This window comes from Scyliorhinus canicula, chromosome 16 (assembly GCF_902713615.1).
Source record: "Scyliorhinus canicula chromosome 16, sScyCan1.1, whole genome shotgun sequence".
NCBI classification, from domain to species: domain Eukaryota; kingdom Metazoa; phylum Chordata; class Chondrichthyes; order Carcharhiniformes; family Scyliorhinidae; genus Scyliorhinus; species Scyliorhinus canicula.
In genome coordinates, this window is record NC_052161.1 from 62,821,402 (window position 1) to 62,834,206 (window position 12,805).

The 12,805-nt window shown below is 46.5% G+C and overlaps 1 protein-coding gene across 2 annotated transcripts in view; it reads right to left on the reverse strand.

Moving 5' to 3' along the window:
* papss2b (3'-phosphoadenosine 5'-phosphosulfate synthase 2b) overlaps positions 1 to 12,805 on the reverse strand; it is a 100,888-nt gene that overhangs the window by 14,327 nt on the left and 73,756 nt on the right. For both annotated transcript variants that reach the window (XM_038822075.1, XM_038822076.1), the window contains 3 exons: positions 9,352 to 9,557; positions 6,871 to 7,006; positions 2,915 to 3,183 (listed from right to left, as the gene is read on the reverse strand). In XM_038822075.1, coding sequence (XP_038678003.1) covers positions 2,915 to 3,183; positions 6,871 to 7,006; positions 9,352 to 9,557 — 611 coding nt within the window. The remainder of the gene's footprint in view (positions 1 to 2,914; positions 3,184 to 6,870; positions 7,007 to 9,351; positions 9,558 to 12,805) is intronic.

Here is a 12,805-nt window from a genome sequence, read left to right on the forward strand (position 1 = left end):
GGACTCCATCTGTAACACCTTCTCGAGGTGTAGGGACACAAAGCTGGTGCTGAAAGCTCGACTGTGGCAAAGTAACATCCAGAACAGAATAAAATCTAAAATCGGGGTGAATTCTTCGTCTCCCCAGCCACGTGTTCGAGGCGACGCGTCGTTGCTGGCAGTGGCATTTTCCATTCCCGCCACCGGCCAATGGGATTTCCACAACATGGGATTTCCAGCCCACAACACCGGAAAACACATGGATGGGGTTGCGCTGCCGACGAAATGGAGAATTCCATAGTTATCGCTGCCCATTCTCATAGTTTAGCAAGGTTAATTGTTTGGGTAGCATTGTGGATAGCACAAATGCTTCACAGCACCAGGGTCCCAGGTTCGAATACCCCGCTGGGTCACTGTCTGTGAGGAGTCTGCACATCCTCCCGTGTCTGCGTGGGTTTCCTCCGGGTGCTCCGGTTTCCTCCCACAGTCCAAAGATGTGCAGGTTAGGTGGATTGGCCATGATAAATTGCCCTCAGTGTCCAAATTGCCCCTTAGTGTTGGGTGGGGTTTCTGGGTTATGGGGATAGGGTGGAGGTATGGGCTTGGGCAGGGTGCTCTTTCCAAGAGCCAGTGCAGACTCGGTGGGCCGAATGGCCTCCTTCTACACTGTAAATTCTATGAAAAAAGCCCAGTGGGCACTGGGGGGGATGTGGTGTTTTATCGACCCATTTCATCACATCTTGTTTTGATGTTTTAAAATTCCATTGCTCCTGTCCCTTTAAGGGGCTGCTTCTTTATTTGTCCCTTCATTTGTTCATTTAGTTTGCTTTTTTACGTGAAATAGTGTATGACAGGATAATGTGCGCTAAACAAATCATCTCATTAATCTGGCCTGTATAGAATGTTTCTTTAAGTTCTGCTGGTAACTTTGGTTTCTGAGTGTTTAAAGCATGTGCTAGTTTCTCTCTCAGTTTAGATCAAAAGGTGAAACATGGATCATTCCCCACTGAAAGACTTTAGCTGTAAATTCTCTAAAAGCTACTTTCTCTCCAGCAGGATTCGTCCAGTACAGCTTCAGTCACTAATCGCAGGTTCGGCACTTTCACTGAGTACCAAAATTCTTCATAATCGCTGGAGCATTTAAAAGGATGGATGCCGGAAGCTTTAAGATATTCTTAGTAAAGCATTGAGCTGATGGTTTGAAACTATGGAACGCACGTGACTTAAGTGAGGACTGGAAGGCTGTTTCCCAATTGGATTCTCTCAATGTGAATCCCTGATTTCCTGTCCAGTAATTTAGGGGATGGAGAAACAGAGACTTAATTTCCTATTCACATCCCTGGCAAGTTATCTCCAGATCGCCTCACTAACCCCCGACTATCCCAACACCCCTGATTACCTCCCCCGACTATCACCCTCAATACCCCGACTACCTTCCTGACCTGCCCCGTGTCCCAACCCACCCCAACTAGTTTCAGCACCCTGACTACCCTCCGGACCCAAGACTGTGTTCACAGTAACCTCATATTTTCAGTGGTATTTTCAAGGCTGACATATAGAGAACATTGGGCCAGAACTTCTAAGGATTGCCAATGCCCTCCGTTTTAACTACCTTAGTCGGGATAATCACCTCCCTTATTCAAATCTCTGATTTGGGCTGGGTTAGAGCAGTGTAGTGCAGCGGCTTTCATGGGAAGTGAAGCTACATCCCCTTTTTACAGCACTAGCTGCCATTCATTGTTAAGGCCCCAGCCAGTTTGAGAAGCCAGGGAGAAGGGGATTGCTAAGGTAAGGGTGTAGAAAGGGTGGGGAGGGTGGAGCGGGGTTAGGATGGGCTGAGGGGAGGGGTGTAGAATGAATCGGGAAGAGTAGGCTGGGTTTGGGGTGGGGGGTAAGTTAGCTGATCAATCGGTGGGGGGAGTGAACAGTCGGGGAGTCGATGCTGCGAGTTAGTAGGGGAGGTCGGGAGGGTAGACATGGTAATCAGGTGGATAGTCAGGGTTGGTGGGGAGTAGCCATGGGTCAGAAGTTTAATTGGGGATTGGTAAATAGTCGGGGTTAGTCGAAGGGATGGGGACGTCTTTCGGGGGGGGGGGGGGGGGGGGGGGGGGGGGGGATTGCACAGCGGTCAGGGACTGGGGTGGGGATGCCCAAAGCGGTGGTTAAGGTTACAGTAGCAATAGTTTAAATGGGAATATCTGTTAATAGCTCATTGGAAGTTTGAATTTCCCACTCAATTCCCATGCAATGCCGCTGTGTTGACTACCAAAGGATCCCCCTGAACATCTGTGGTACCTCCTGGATACGACCCCCCCCCCCCCCACACTCCCCCCCCCCCCCCACTCCCTTACATGTGGTGGTTGGGGGGGAAATGGATGTTTTGGCCCCATTTCCAACCACAGTAATTACCACTGAAAATCTCCACACTCAGAAAATTCTAATTTTCACCTACCGTTTGAGAGGAGCTGTACCTTATTTAGAACATTCTAACTCACCTAAGTGCACCATGAGCAGAAAGGATACCACCTCTCATTACTATATGTAACACAAGCTGGTTTAGGCCATTGGAAATGTCAATATTAGGAAATGTTGTGGGGCATCAGTGAGTACCAACAGAACAATTTTGATCCAAAGAAATAATGGAAATAGAAGGACTAAGGCCTGGATTTTCCATCCCTCAGAGTTCTCCTGGACGGAGGCGACAAGCCAGTCAAATCGCTGTTGACTTGCAGGACTGAAAGATCCCACTGGCGGGAGGGTTTGGAGAATCCCGCCCTTAAACATTGCACAGGGAAGATGGTGAAAGAGGCAAGGAATTTCAGGCAATGATCACACATGTCATCAACACAAAATGCTCATATGCCCAAAGCTCTTGGGTTTTGAGTGGCCTTAACTTGCCCGCCTGCTTCCTACCTTTCATCGATCTCTTACTAACCTCCGTTGGCCCGGCATACATCATGGGTGAAGGGAAGATGGCCACAATGGTTGACTGTGGGTCCAGCACGCCATCTTCCAGAACTGCCGCGTGCTGTTTCATGCGCCATTCCAGCGGGACATCGTCATCTTTCGTCCAGCCGCCGAGTGGATGCAATAGCAGCACCGGCCGCTTGTAACCTCGCTCCAGAAGGCGACGCCTCGTGTCCTGCATCAGTAGAGCGTGGCCATTGTGAACAGGGTTACGGAGTTGGAATGCAAAAATGGCATCTGCAAAAAAGACAGGAAAGGATTACCTTTGTATTATAGAACATAGAACATAGAACATTACAGCGCAGTACGGGCCCTTCGGCCCTCGATGTTGCGCCGACCTGTGAAACCATCTGAAGCTTATCTGACCTACACTATTCCATTTTCATCCATATGTCTATCCAGTGACCACTTAAATGCCCTTAAAGTTGGCGAGTCTACTACTGTTGCAGGTAGGGCGTTCCACACCCCTACTACTCTCTGAGTAAAGAAACTGCCTCTGACATCTGTCCTAGATCTACCACCCCTCATTTTAAAGCTATGTCCCCTCGTGTTGGTCATCACCATCCGAGGAAAGAGACTCTCACTGTCCACCCTATATAACCCTCTGACTATCTTATATGTCTCTATTAAGTCACCTCTCAGCCTTCTCCTCTCTAACGAAAACAACCTCAAGTCCCTGAGCCTTTCCTCGTATGCAACAAGAAATTACTGACTATCAAAGATACATTTGGCCTGGCTAATAGATTACAGTTGATTGTGTCCATCCTTCACCAATTGAAAAGTTTTTATTCCCATTCTAAGATCAACAGCTACTTTGCATTTATATGATGCCTTTAAAGTATTAAAATTTTCATGCAAATGGAATCAAATGAATCCCTCGTTAAGCTGGAAAGTTGAGGTTGGATCCAATCTCACAAACCTGTTTTGGTTACAGATAGTTTCCTGCGACCACTACCAGCTGCATTTCACAAATTAGCTGCTATCCTATGTTTACTGGGGAGCAGAGAACAGTTAGACTAAGGCATCATTCTCAAAACGGCAACACCGCATTTGTGCACCCTTCCACGGAAATGCAGGCAAACCTGTTCAAATAGTTGTGAAAAGCCGACTCTAAAGTTTATCCAAAATTGGTGATCTAACTAATTTTCAGGCGGTTCTTACACGTTCACTCAAACAATATAACACAACAAAAACAGAAAATGCTGGACAGGTTTGACAGCATCTGTGGAGAGAGAATGGAGCGAACGTTGGCTGGATGACCATCCAGACTCAAAACATTAGCTCAGATCTCTCTCCACAGAGGCTGTCAGACCTGCTGAGATTGTCCAGCGTTTTCAGATTTTGTTTCAGATTCCGGCATCTGCAGTAATTGGCTTTTATCTGAACACGACAGTCAGCTATAGGTAATAGCTGGAAGCAATAATAACAACTTGTATTTTCAAGGAGGAGAGCAAGGTAACGGTGGGGAGAGGGAATTTCAGAGTTTCGGGTCTGGACAACAGAAGGTGTAAACACCAATGGTAGAATGACTAAAATCAAGGATGTGCAAGGGGCCAGAATTCGGTATCTTGGAGGGTTATTGAGGAGACTACAGAGATAGGGAGGGTGAGACCATGGAGGGATTTAAAATCAGGATGAGCATTTTAAAATAACCGCTTAATTGGGAGTCAATGGAGGTCAGCCAGCACAGGAGTGATACGGGACGTGGTGCCAGGTAAGACACAAGCAGTGTACTTTTGGATGCCCTCATGCTTAGGGAGGGTAGAATGTAGGAGACCAGCCTGGAAGATATTGGGATAATCAAGTCTAGTGATAATGAAGTCATGAATGAGGGTTTCATCAGATGATCTGAGACAAGGGGCAAGTTGATGTTATGGAGATAGTAATCGGTGGTCTTAGTGATGGTGTGAATATGAAGTTGGAATCCCATCCTCGGGTCAAGGTTGTGAGCAGACTGGCTTAATGTTAAACTGTTAGCAAGAAGAGGAATTGGCTGATTGCGAGGGAATGGAGTTTCACTGGGGAGTGAAAACAATGGCTTCAGTATTCCAAATATTTAATTGGAGGAAATCTTTGCACATCTAGTCTTGGATCACAGAATCACAAGATTGTTACGACGCAGGAAGAGACCATTTGGCTCATCGTGTCTGCACAAGCTCTGCAAACAAGCATTGTGACTTGATGCCCTGCCTTTCGCTGTAATCCTGCAATTTGTTTCCATCCAAATGATCCTAAATGCCCTTTGAATGCTTCCAGGCAAAATCACCCAAAAATCCAGTCCCGCCCACCGTGGCAATGGTTGCAGGCGGGACGGACAATTTTTGAGGACACTGAAAAAATTTCTGGTGCCTGATGGGCAGGACCAGAAGTTCCCATCCAATATGTGGGAAAGTCTTTTCTCACATCACATTTGCTTCTTTTGCAAATCACTCTCTCGTTCTTGATCCTTTTACAAGTGGGAACAGTTTCTCCCTGTCTACTCTGTCCAGCCCCCTCATGATTTTGAACGTTTCTATCAAATCTCCTCTCAGCCTTCTTCTCTCCAATGAGCACAGTCCCAACCTCTCCAATCTATCGTCATAACTGAAGGTTTTATCCCTTGAACTATTCTTGTAAACCTCTTCTGCACTCTCTCCAATGCATTCACATCCTTCCTATAGTGTGGCCCCCAGAATGGTGCACAATATTCAAGCTAAGATCTAACTGAGGTCGTGTGTATGTTCAGCATAACCTCCTTGTACTCTATGTCCCTATTAATAAAACACAGAATACTATCTGCTTTATCAACTGCTCTCTGCACTGTTCTGTCACCTTCAATGATCTATGCACATATACACCCAGGCCCCCCTGCTCCTTTAAGAATTGTACTGCCTATTTTATATTGCCTCCATGTTCTCCCTCCCAAAATGCCATCACCACACACTTATCCGCATTGAACTTCATCTGTCACCTATCTGCCCACTCCACCCACTTGTCTATGTCCTTGTGAGGTTTTACCTGTCTTCTTCACAGTTTACAATACTTCCAAGTGTTGTGTCATCCGCAAACTTTAAAATTGTCCCCTGCACACCAAGATCGACATCACTAATATATATCATGAAAAGTGAGAGTCCCAATACCGACCCCTGGGGAACACCATTACAAACCTTCCTCTAGCCTGAAAAATATCCATTGGCCAATACTCTCTAGTTTCTGCATTCCTCTTGGTTGCCAATTGTATTTTCCACCTGACACCTGTCATAAGATGATCCAGCAAAGCCCATATCAAGGGAGCCATTTGGTCTATTGTGTCTGTTCAAGCTCTTTACTAGAACAATTCACAATTGGTCCTGTTTCTTCGCTTTCACCCAATATTTCAAATACTTAGTCACTTTGCCCTTAAAATTACCTGTGATAAAATGTGTTGCAACAACCTCTGCATAAAGACTTATCACTCCTTACACTCTTTAGGAAAATTATAAATTGATAAACCCTCATATCAAAATAAGCACCCCTCTCCCAAACTGCACAATAATCACCTACAAATACAATCTTCAGTATGATTTCAGTACCGAAATCCACAAGTTTTGTAATTGTTGGATGAATAGAGGAATTAAGAATAATATTAATGGAGTATGACATGACCTAAAAACAATGTTCACACAGGAGATGCAAGAAAGACTGCAATGGCTTGGGTCCCTTTCAAGAATGGCAATATCTAGGTTATCTTTCATGGCCTTAAAGAAACAGCTGGAACAAGAAACAATGACAGACCGAGGAAGCACTAAATACACAATGTTAAGGGTGATTTATTACAGAAGGGAATGGAGATTACTGAAGGAGCCAGGCTGGTTCACAGCAGACAATAATAGGGTGAATTCATTCAGCCCTATCATCAATACTGAGCTGAGGAATGGAAATCTAGTAACTGTGGAGAAATTATACCAGCGTTCATGTCCTTAAATCTTTGCTTGAGTTCCTGAGGAGTGAGGCGATACTGATCCAGACCATCATTCCACCGAATCCTCTCCAGTACTTGAAGGTCACCTCCAACCAGCCAGTCTCCACTTTCCATCACCATCTGAAACAGTCATTAGTAAAGCAACATTTAAAAATGGGCTCTATTTTAAATAACCCATCACCACCTCCAGAAACTAATTATGCCTGCACCCATCGATAAAATACGGCACTTTGGATGTGGTCTTCTTACTGATGAACTTTGTTGCTGCAGACGGAAGTAACACCATCAGCTGGGTGGCATGGTAGCACAGTGGTTAGCACTGTTGCTTCCGTGTCAGGGACCCAGGTTCGATTCCCGGCTTGGGTCACTGTCTGTGCGGAGCCTGCACATTCTCCACGTGACTGCGTGGATTTCATCCGGATGCTTTGGTTTCCTCCCACAGTCCAAAGATGTGAGGGTTAGGAGGATTGGTCACGCTCATGTCCAAACATTAGATGGGGTTGCTGGCTTATGGGGATAAGGTAGGGGGTGTGGGCTTGGGTAGGGTACTCTTTCAGGAGCCGGTGTAGACTCAATGGGCCCAATGGCCTCTTTCTGCACTGTAAATGCTGTGATATAGCTAAGATATAACTCAGACTCAGTGATTCCCTAGCTTCGTCAAAGTCTAAACTTAAAATTACATTTGGCCAGTAAGGAGCGATGCAGTGGCACAGCTCATCGAAAGCTGCTGGCCTGTGGTGTCAGATGAGTCTCCCAATCTCAGGAGTGTCCCTGTGGGGAGCGTCACAGAGAGGGACAGAATCTTCCCATGAATTAAGTATCTTCTGGCAGCCATTTAGAAGTAGCCTAGTTGCCAACTCTACTTGCACCCTGGAGGTTTTATCACATGACCTCTCACCTGTAACCACCCTGCCCAATCAAACTGACTTTCCCCCCTCCAACTCCAGTATTATTTTGGTGAATAAACAAAAGTGTCCAAAGAATGAAAACACACAACTTGTTAATGCTACTTTTCTTCTGGGTTACTTAGCAGTGTTTATGTAGGTGATTGATCTTTCATTCTTGGAGACTCCAGGACATGTCAAGAATGGTTGGCAACCCTAAAGTTGGAGCCTTGATTCATTCACTCGCTCTTCCACAACAAAGTTAAATTCTAGTTATTAAAGAAGGTAGCACCCCAGAGAGAGGTGCCAAAAGAATCTTAAAATTTACTAACACTTCTTATAACATTCTCCACTTTCAAAGCCGTTAAACCGTGTTGGCTCACACCGTAGGGTTTCCCTCAAATTGGTGCTTCAAGTTCTTCATTAGTTTATATATGAAGGGCGGGATTCTCCAACCCCCCCCCCCCCCGGTTCGGAGAATCCCCGGGGGGTGGCGTGAATCCCGCCCTGCCGCCCCAACGCCGGCTGCCGCATTCTCCGTCGCCGGTTTTCCGGCAGGGGCGGGGTTCACGCTATGCCGGTCGGGGGCCGTTGGAAGCAGCCCCCCGGGCAATTCTCTGGGCCCCAATGGGCCGAGCGGCCATCCGTTTTGGCCAGTCCCGCCGGCGTGGATTAGACATGGTCCCACATGGATGGTGGGACGGCACTCCTTCTTTCCGATACGGCCCTGTAGGGCTCCGCCATGGCCGGCGTGGAGAAGACACCCCCCTGCGCATGCGCCGAAATACGGTGACGGTCTCTGACTTGCATTGGTCCTCAGCAAAGTATCACCCATGTTATCAAATTATCCATGATCTCGCTCCTCCCGATCTCTGTGACCTCCTCCAGTGCCATAACCCTCCCAAGATCTTTGTGCTCCTCCAATTCTAGGCTCTTGAGCATCAGCAATTCTAACTGCTCCACGGTTAGCAGCCATGTTTTCAGCTGCCACAGCGCCAAGCTCTGGAATTCCCCCTCAATAAGTTTCTGCACCTCTCTACTCCCCCCTCCCCCATATTTTCCTGAAAATCTATACAACCAAGCTTCTGCATCAATTTAGTTTGCTGCCAATTGTTGACAATGCTCCTGGGAAGTGCCTTAGGATTATTATACAATGTTAAAGGTGCTATATAAATGCAAGTTACTGCTGTAGAACCTGGGTGTCAGTATGAGGTTAGGGGTCAATGTGAGGTTAGAGGTCAATACAGGTTAGTGTTTAGTATGTTCAGGATCACTGGCTTGCTAACCTGTACTAAACAGATTAGGTAGAGACCGAGAGCCAGATTTCCCACCCCTGGCGTGTGTTTTTTGGCAGGGTTGGCAGTTCAACATTGGCTGGTAGTGGGATATTCCAGTCCCCTACGGAGTTTTGCATGGCTCGCCCGTCCTACTACCGGGGAACCCTTCCCACGGGGTTGCCTTTGGCGGAACCGGAAGATCCCACGGTGGGAAGGGCTGGAAATCCCACCCTGAGTAACTAAGGAGTGAATACTGGTATTTGTTCAATGGCGCATGCAAAGAACAGCCAACATCATCATGTACCTTAATGTAGGGATGTTTTTCGCAGGTTGTTCCCCACTGTCGCGCACAGCGTTCCTCTTTCCTGTGTGAGTAAAATTCTGGATTTTGGAGTATGGCCACTCTACGACCCGAGTACACGAGGGCAAAGGCCGAGCAACAACCCAAACGATCTTTGTCTTCAGTGCTGACCGGCAGGACTATTGGAACAGTCAGATTGATGACTCCACCTGTGAACAAGAAGCTCAGTTACCCTACAGGACAGAATCATTTACTGCAAGGGACGGTTTCTCATACTATCTTCTTCATTGAGGCCATCCAGCCCCTGCTCTGAATGGCCTTCTCTGTCACTCATTTACATTATGGCTGATCTGTATCTCAACTCCGTTTACCCATTTGCTCACTGCCCTTCGATACGCTTACTGATTAAAAATTAAATGATTCAGTGTTAAAAACTCCAATTGGCCATCAAGATCAACAGCCTTTTGGGGGGATATCATTCCTGATATTATCCGACTCAGAGTGAAAAAGCACTTTCCGATTTCTCCCAAAATGGCTTTGGTCTAATTTTAAGGTCATGCCCTCTTAAATAGCTACTCTCTGTCCACCCTGTTCACATTTTAAATACTTTGATCAGATACCTTTTCCTTCTTCCATATTTCAGGAAATACAAACCGATTTCAGGAAATACAAACCTTCTAACTTCACCCTCTCAGCACAAGAGTTAGGTATATGAATTAAACTCTACAGAGTAAATGAGTGATCGACCTCGGTCTTCCAGTCTCTGGCTGTCAAAGACCAGACGTACGAGTATGACGCAGGCTGTGCGGTGGAACCCTGTGGAAGTCCTGACATGCTGACGTCAGTGGGAATTGTCTGGGAAGTTTGAACTCATGGCGGAAAATCCTCGTGCTCTCAGGGCTCTTAGAGAACGTCTCCGCCTCGGAGGTTGAGTCGGGAGACTTCAGACAGTTCAGACTTACTGACCTGGAGAGTTACCCTGTCATTATTAGTCAGGTAAATCCTAGTCTAACTCCAGAGTAACTCCAGAATGGATGCCCCCTCCCCCTCCCAGGTTCTCCCCCTCAAACCCACGGCACTCCAATTCATCCCGACTTGACCAGACTACCCCCTTTGACCCGACCTGAATAGTCCCCAGCACCTAACCACCCCTCCCAACCAGACCTGACTACCCTCTACCAACCAACTTTGGGCCTCACGGTAGCATGGTGGTTAGCATCAATGCTTCACAGCTCCAGGGTCCCAGGTTCGATTCCCGGCTGGGTCACTGTCTGTGTGGAGTCTGCACGTCCTCCCCGTGTGTGCTTGGGTTTCCTCCGGGTGCTCCGGTTTCCTCCCACAGTCCAAAGATGTGCGGGTTAGGTGGATTGACCATGCTAAATTGCCCGTAGTGTAAGGTTAATGGGGGGATTGTTGGGTTACGGGTATACGGGTTACGTGGGTTTAAGTAGGGTGATCATTGCTCGGCACAACATCGAGGGCCGAAGGACCTGTTCTGTGCTGTACTGTTCTATGTTCTATGTTCTACACACTCCAACCTCTAGGCCACTGACCTCACAACCCCATCTGACCTGAGCTTACAAACCCCAGCTCACTTGTGCAACTACGCACCTCAACCCCTCATCATATTATCCACTTACCACCCTACCCATCTTCCATCCTATCCACCTACCACTGTACCCACCTCCCACACTACCCACCTATCAACTTTTACCGTACTCACCTACCCACCCTACCACAATGCCCATTCACTCATTCACTAAAATTCACAATGGACCTTTAAACTTACCTTACGGAATCTAGTGCTGTAGAAAGGGGGTTTGTCCTGTTTTCCACAATGCTCCATCACCACAATGAAGTTTGCTCGTGAGCCTGTAGGCCCCACACTTCTGAATAAATGTCCAGAAATGTGGAGCAGAGGAGGGGCGCAGGAAAATAGGAGCGGAGCACGATTATGGACCATCATTCACTATTGGTTCATTGGGGTTGTACATTATCTGCCTATCTTCAGTTACTATTATAACAATATATAACTGCTCGTTTTAAGCTGCTGTAGCCCAGATTTTATGTCTGCTGGGAGTCATGCAGGTGGGAATCACCCGGGCCTTCTGTGCATGGGGTCTGGGAGTTTTCTGCCTCAACTGACAGGAAACGGGAGCTGGCAACATATCCCCACAATTCCTGCAGCCATCCTGCAGGCTATGATTCTAACCTGCTCCTTTCAGCAGGTGAGTACAGAGATCCTCCGGACAGTGTGGGGCTTTATTTAAATATGCAAATCATTTCCTGATTACATACTTGGGGCTCAACTGGATTTTAAATATATATTTATTCAATTTTCTTTTGTAAATTCATGTCACTCTTGAACATATCCATCAGTGTTTCAGACAGGGCATCTCGGTTTGCACCAGTTTGCGGTGTTCAACTTGCTGATGTGTATATTAAAGGTGCACTTGCATTGCAAATAAGGATGCAAATACAATTTTGTGCAATTCAACTCATTTAATTCCTTGTCCCGAACCTTCTTTACCATTTAACCTATTTTCTAAAAAAACATCCGATTAGATGCACACTATGAAACAAAATGATGAAAATATTAACTTCAGCAAGTTTACCGATTCCAAGGACACAGATTTAGTTTAACTCATTTTAACTCATTCAAAGCCAAGGTGCTTGCATAAAGTTATACTTGGCGCTCCATTGTCAGCTGTGGCCAATTTAAAATATCTGTAGCTTTTGTAGAGGTCTGTGTGATCTCAATCCAAAAAAAATTGATAAATTAATATCAATTTGCTAATATCATCTAAGAGAGTATGCTCCAGAGAGCACTGAAAAGCCCACAGCATGGCACATTGTCTAACTATAAAATCTTGGGCTGGGTTCTCCACTGTCCAATGCTGACAGCGAGAATCAGCAACCGGCGGAGAATGTTGGATGGAGCAAAAATCAGGATTTGTGCCCGGCGCTGATTCTGACTCGATTCTCCAGTCACCTACAGGCCTTGGCAGTGATGTTTGCGCCCTACACCGGCAGCTCTATGTGAATCCATCATTTGCATGGATTTGACTGCGATTGGTGAAAATGAAAATGAAATGAAAATCGCTTATTGTCACGAGTAGGCTTCAATGAAGTTACTGTGAAAAGGCCCTAGTCGCCACATTCCGGCGCCTGTCCGGGGAGGCTGGTACGGGAATCGAACCGTGCTGTTGGCCTGCTTGGTCTGCTTTAAAAGCCAGCGATTTAGCTGAGTGAGCTAAACCAGCCCCTGGGTGGGCTGAACACCGCATGTGCTGCACCTCCACAGTGCTCCAGCACTCTCAAGGGGGAATGACTTCTGTGACAATTGGAAGGATTTTCGAAATGTTGGCATCTAAATATTGGGACTAGTTACGAGCTCAAAGCCTGGTGGTATAATATGTTTGACTACAATGGTCATGGTTTTAAAAAGGATTGTGTT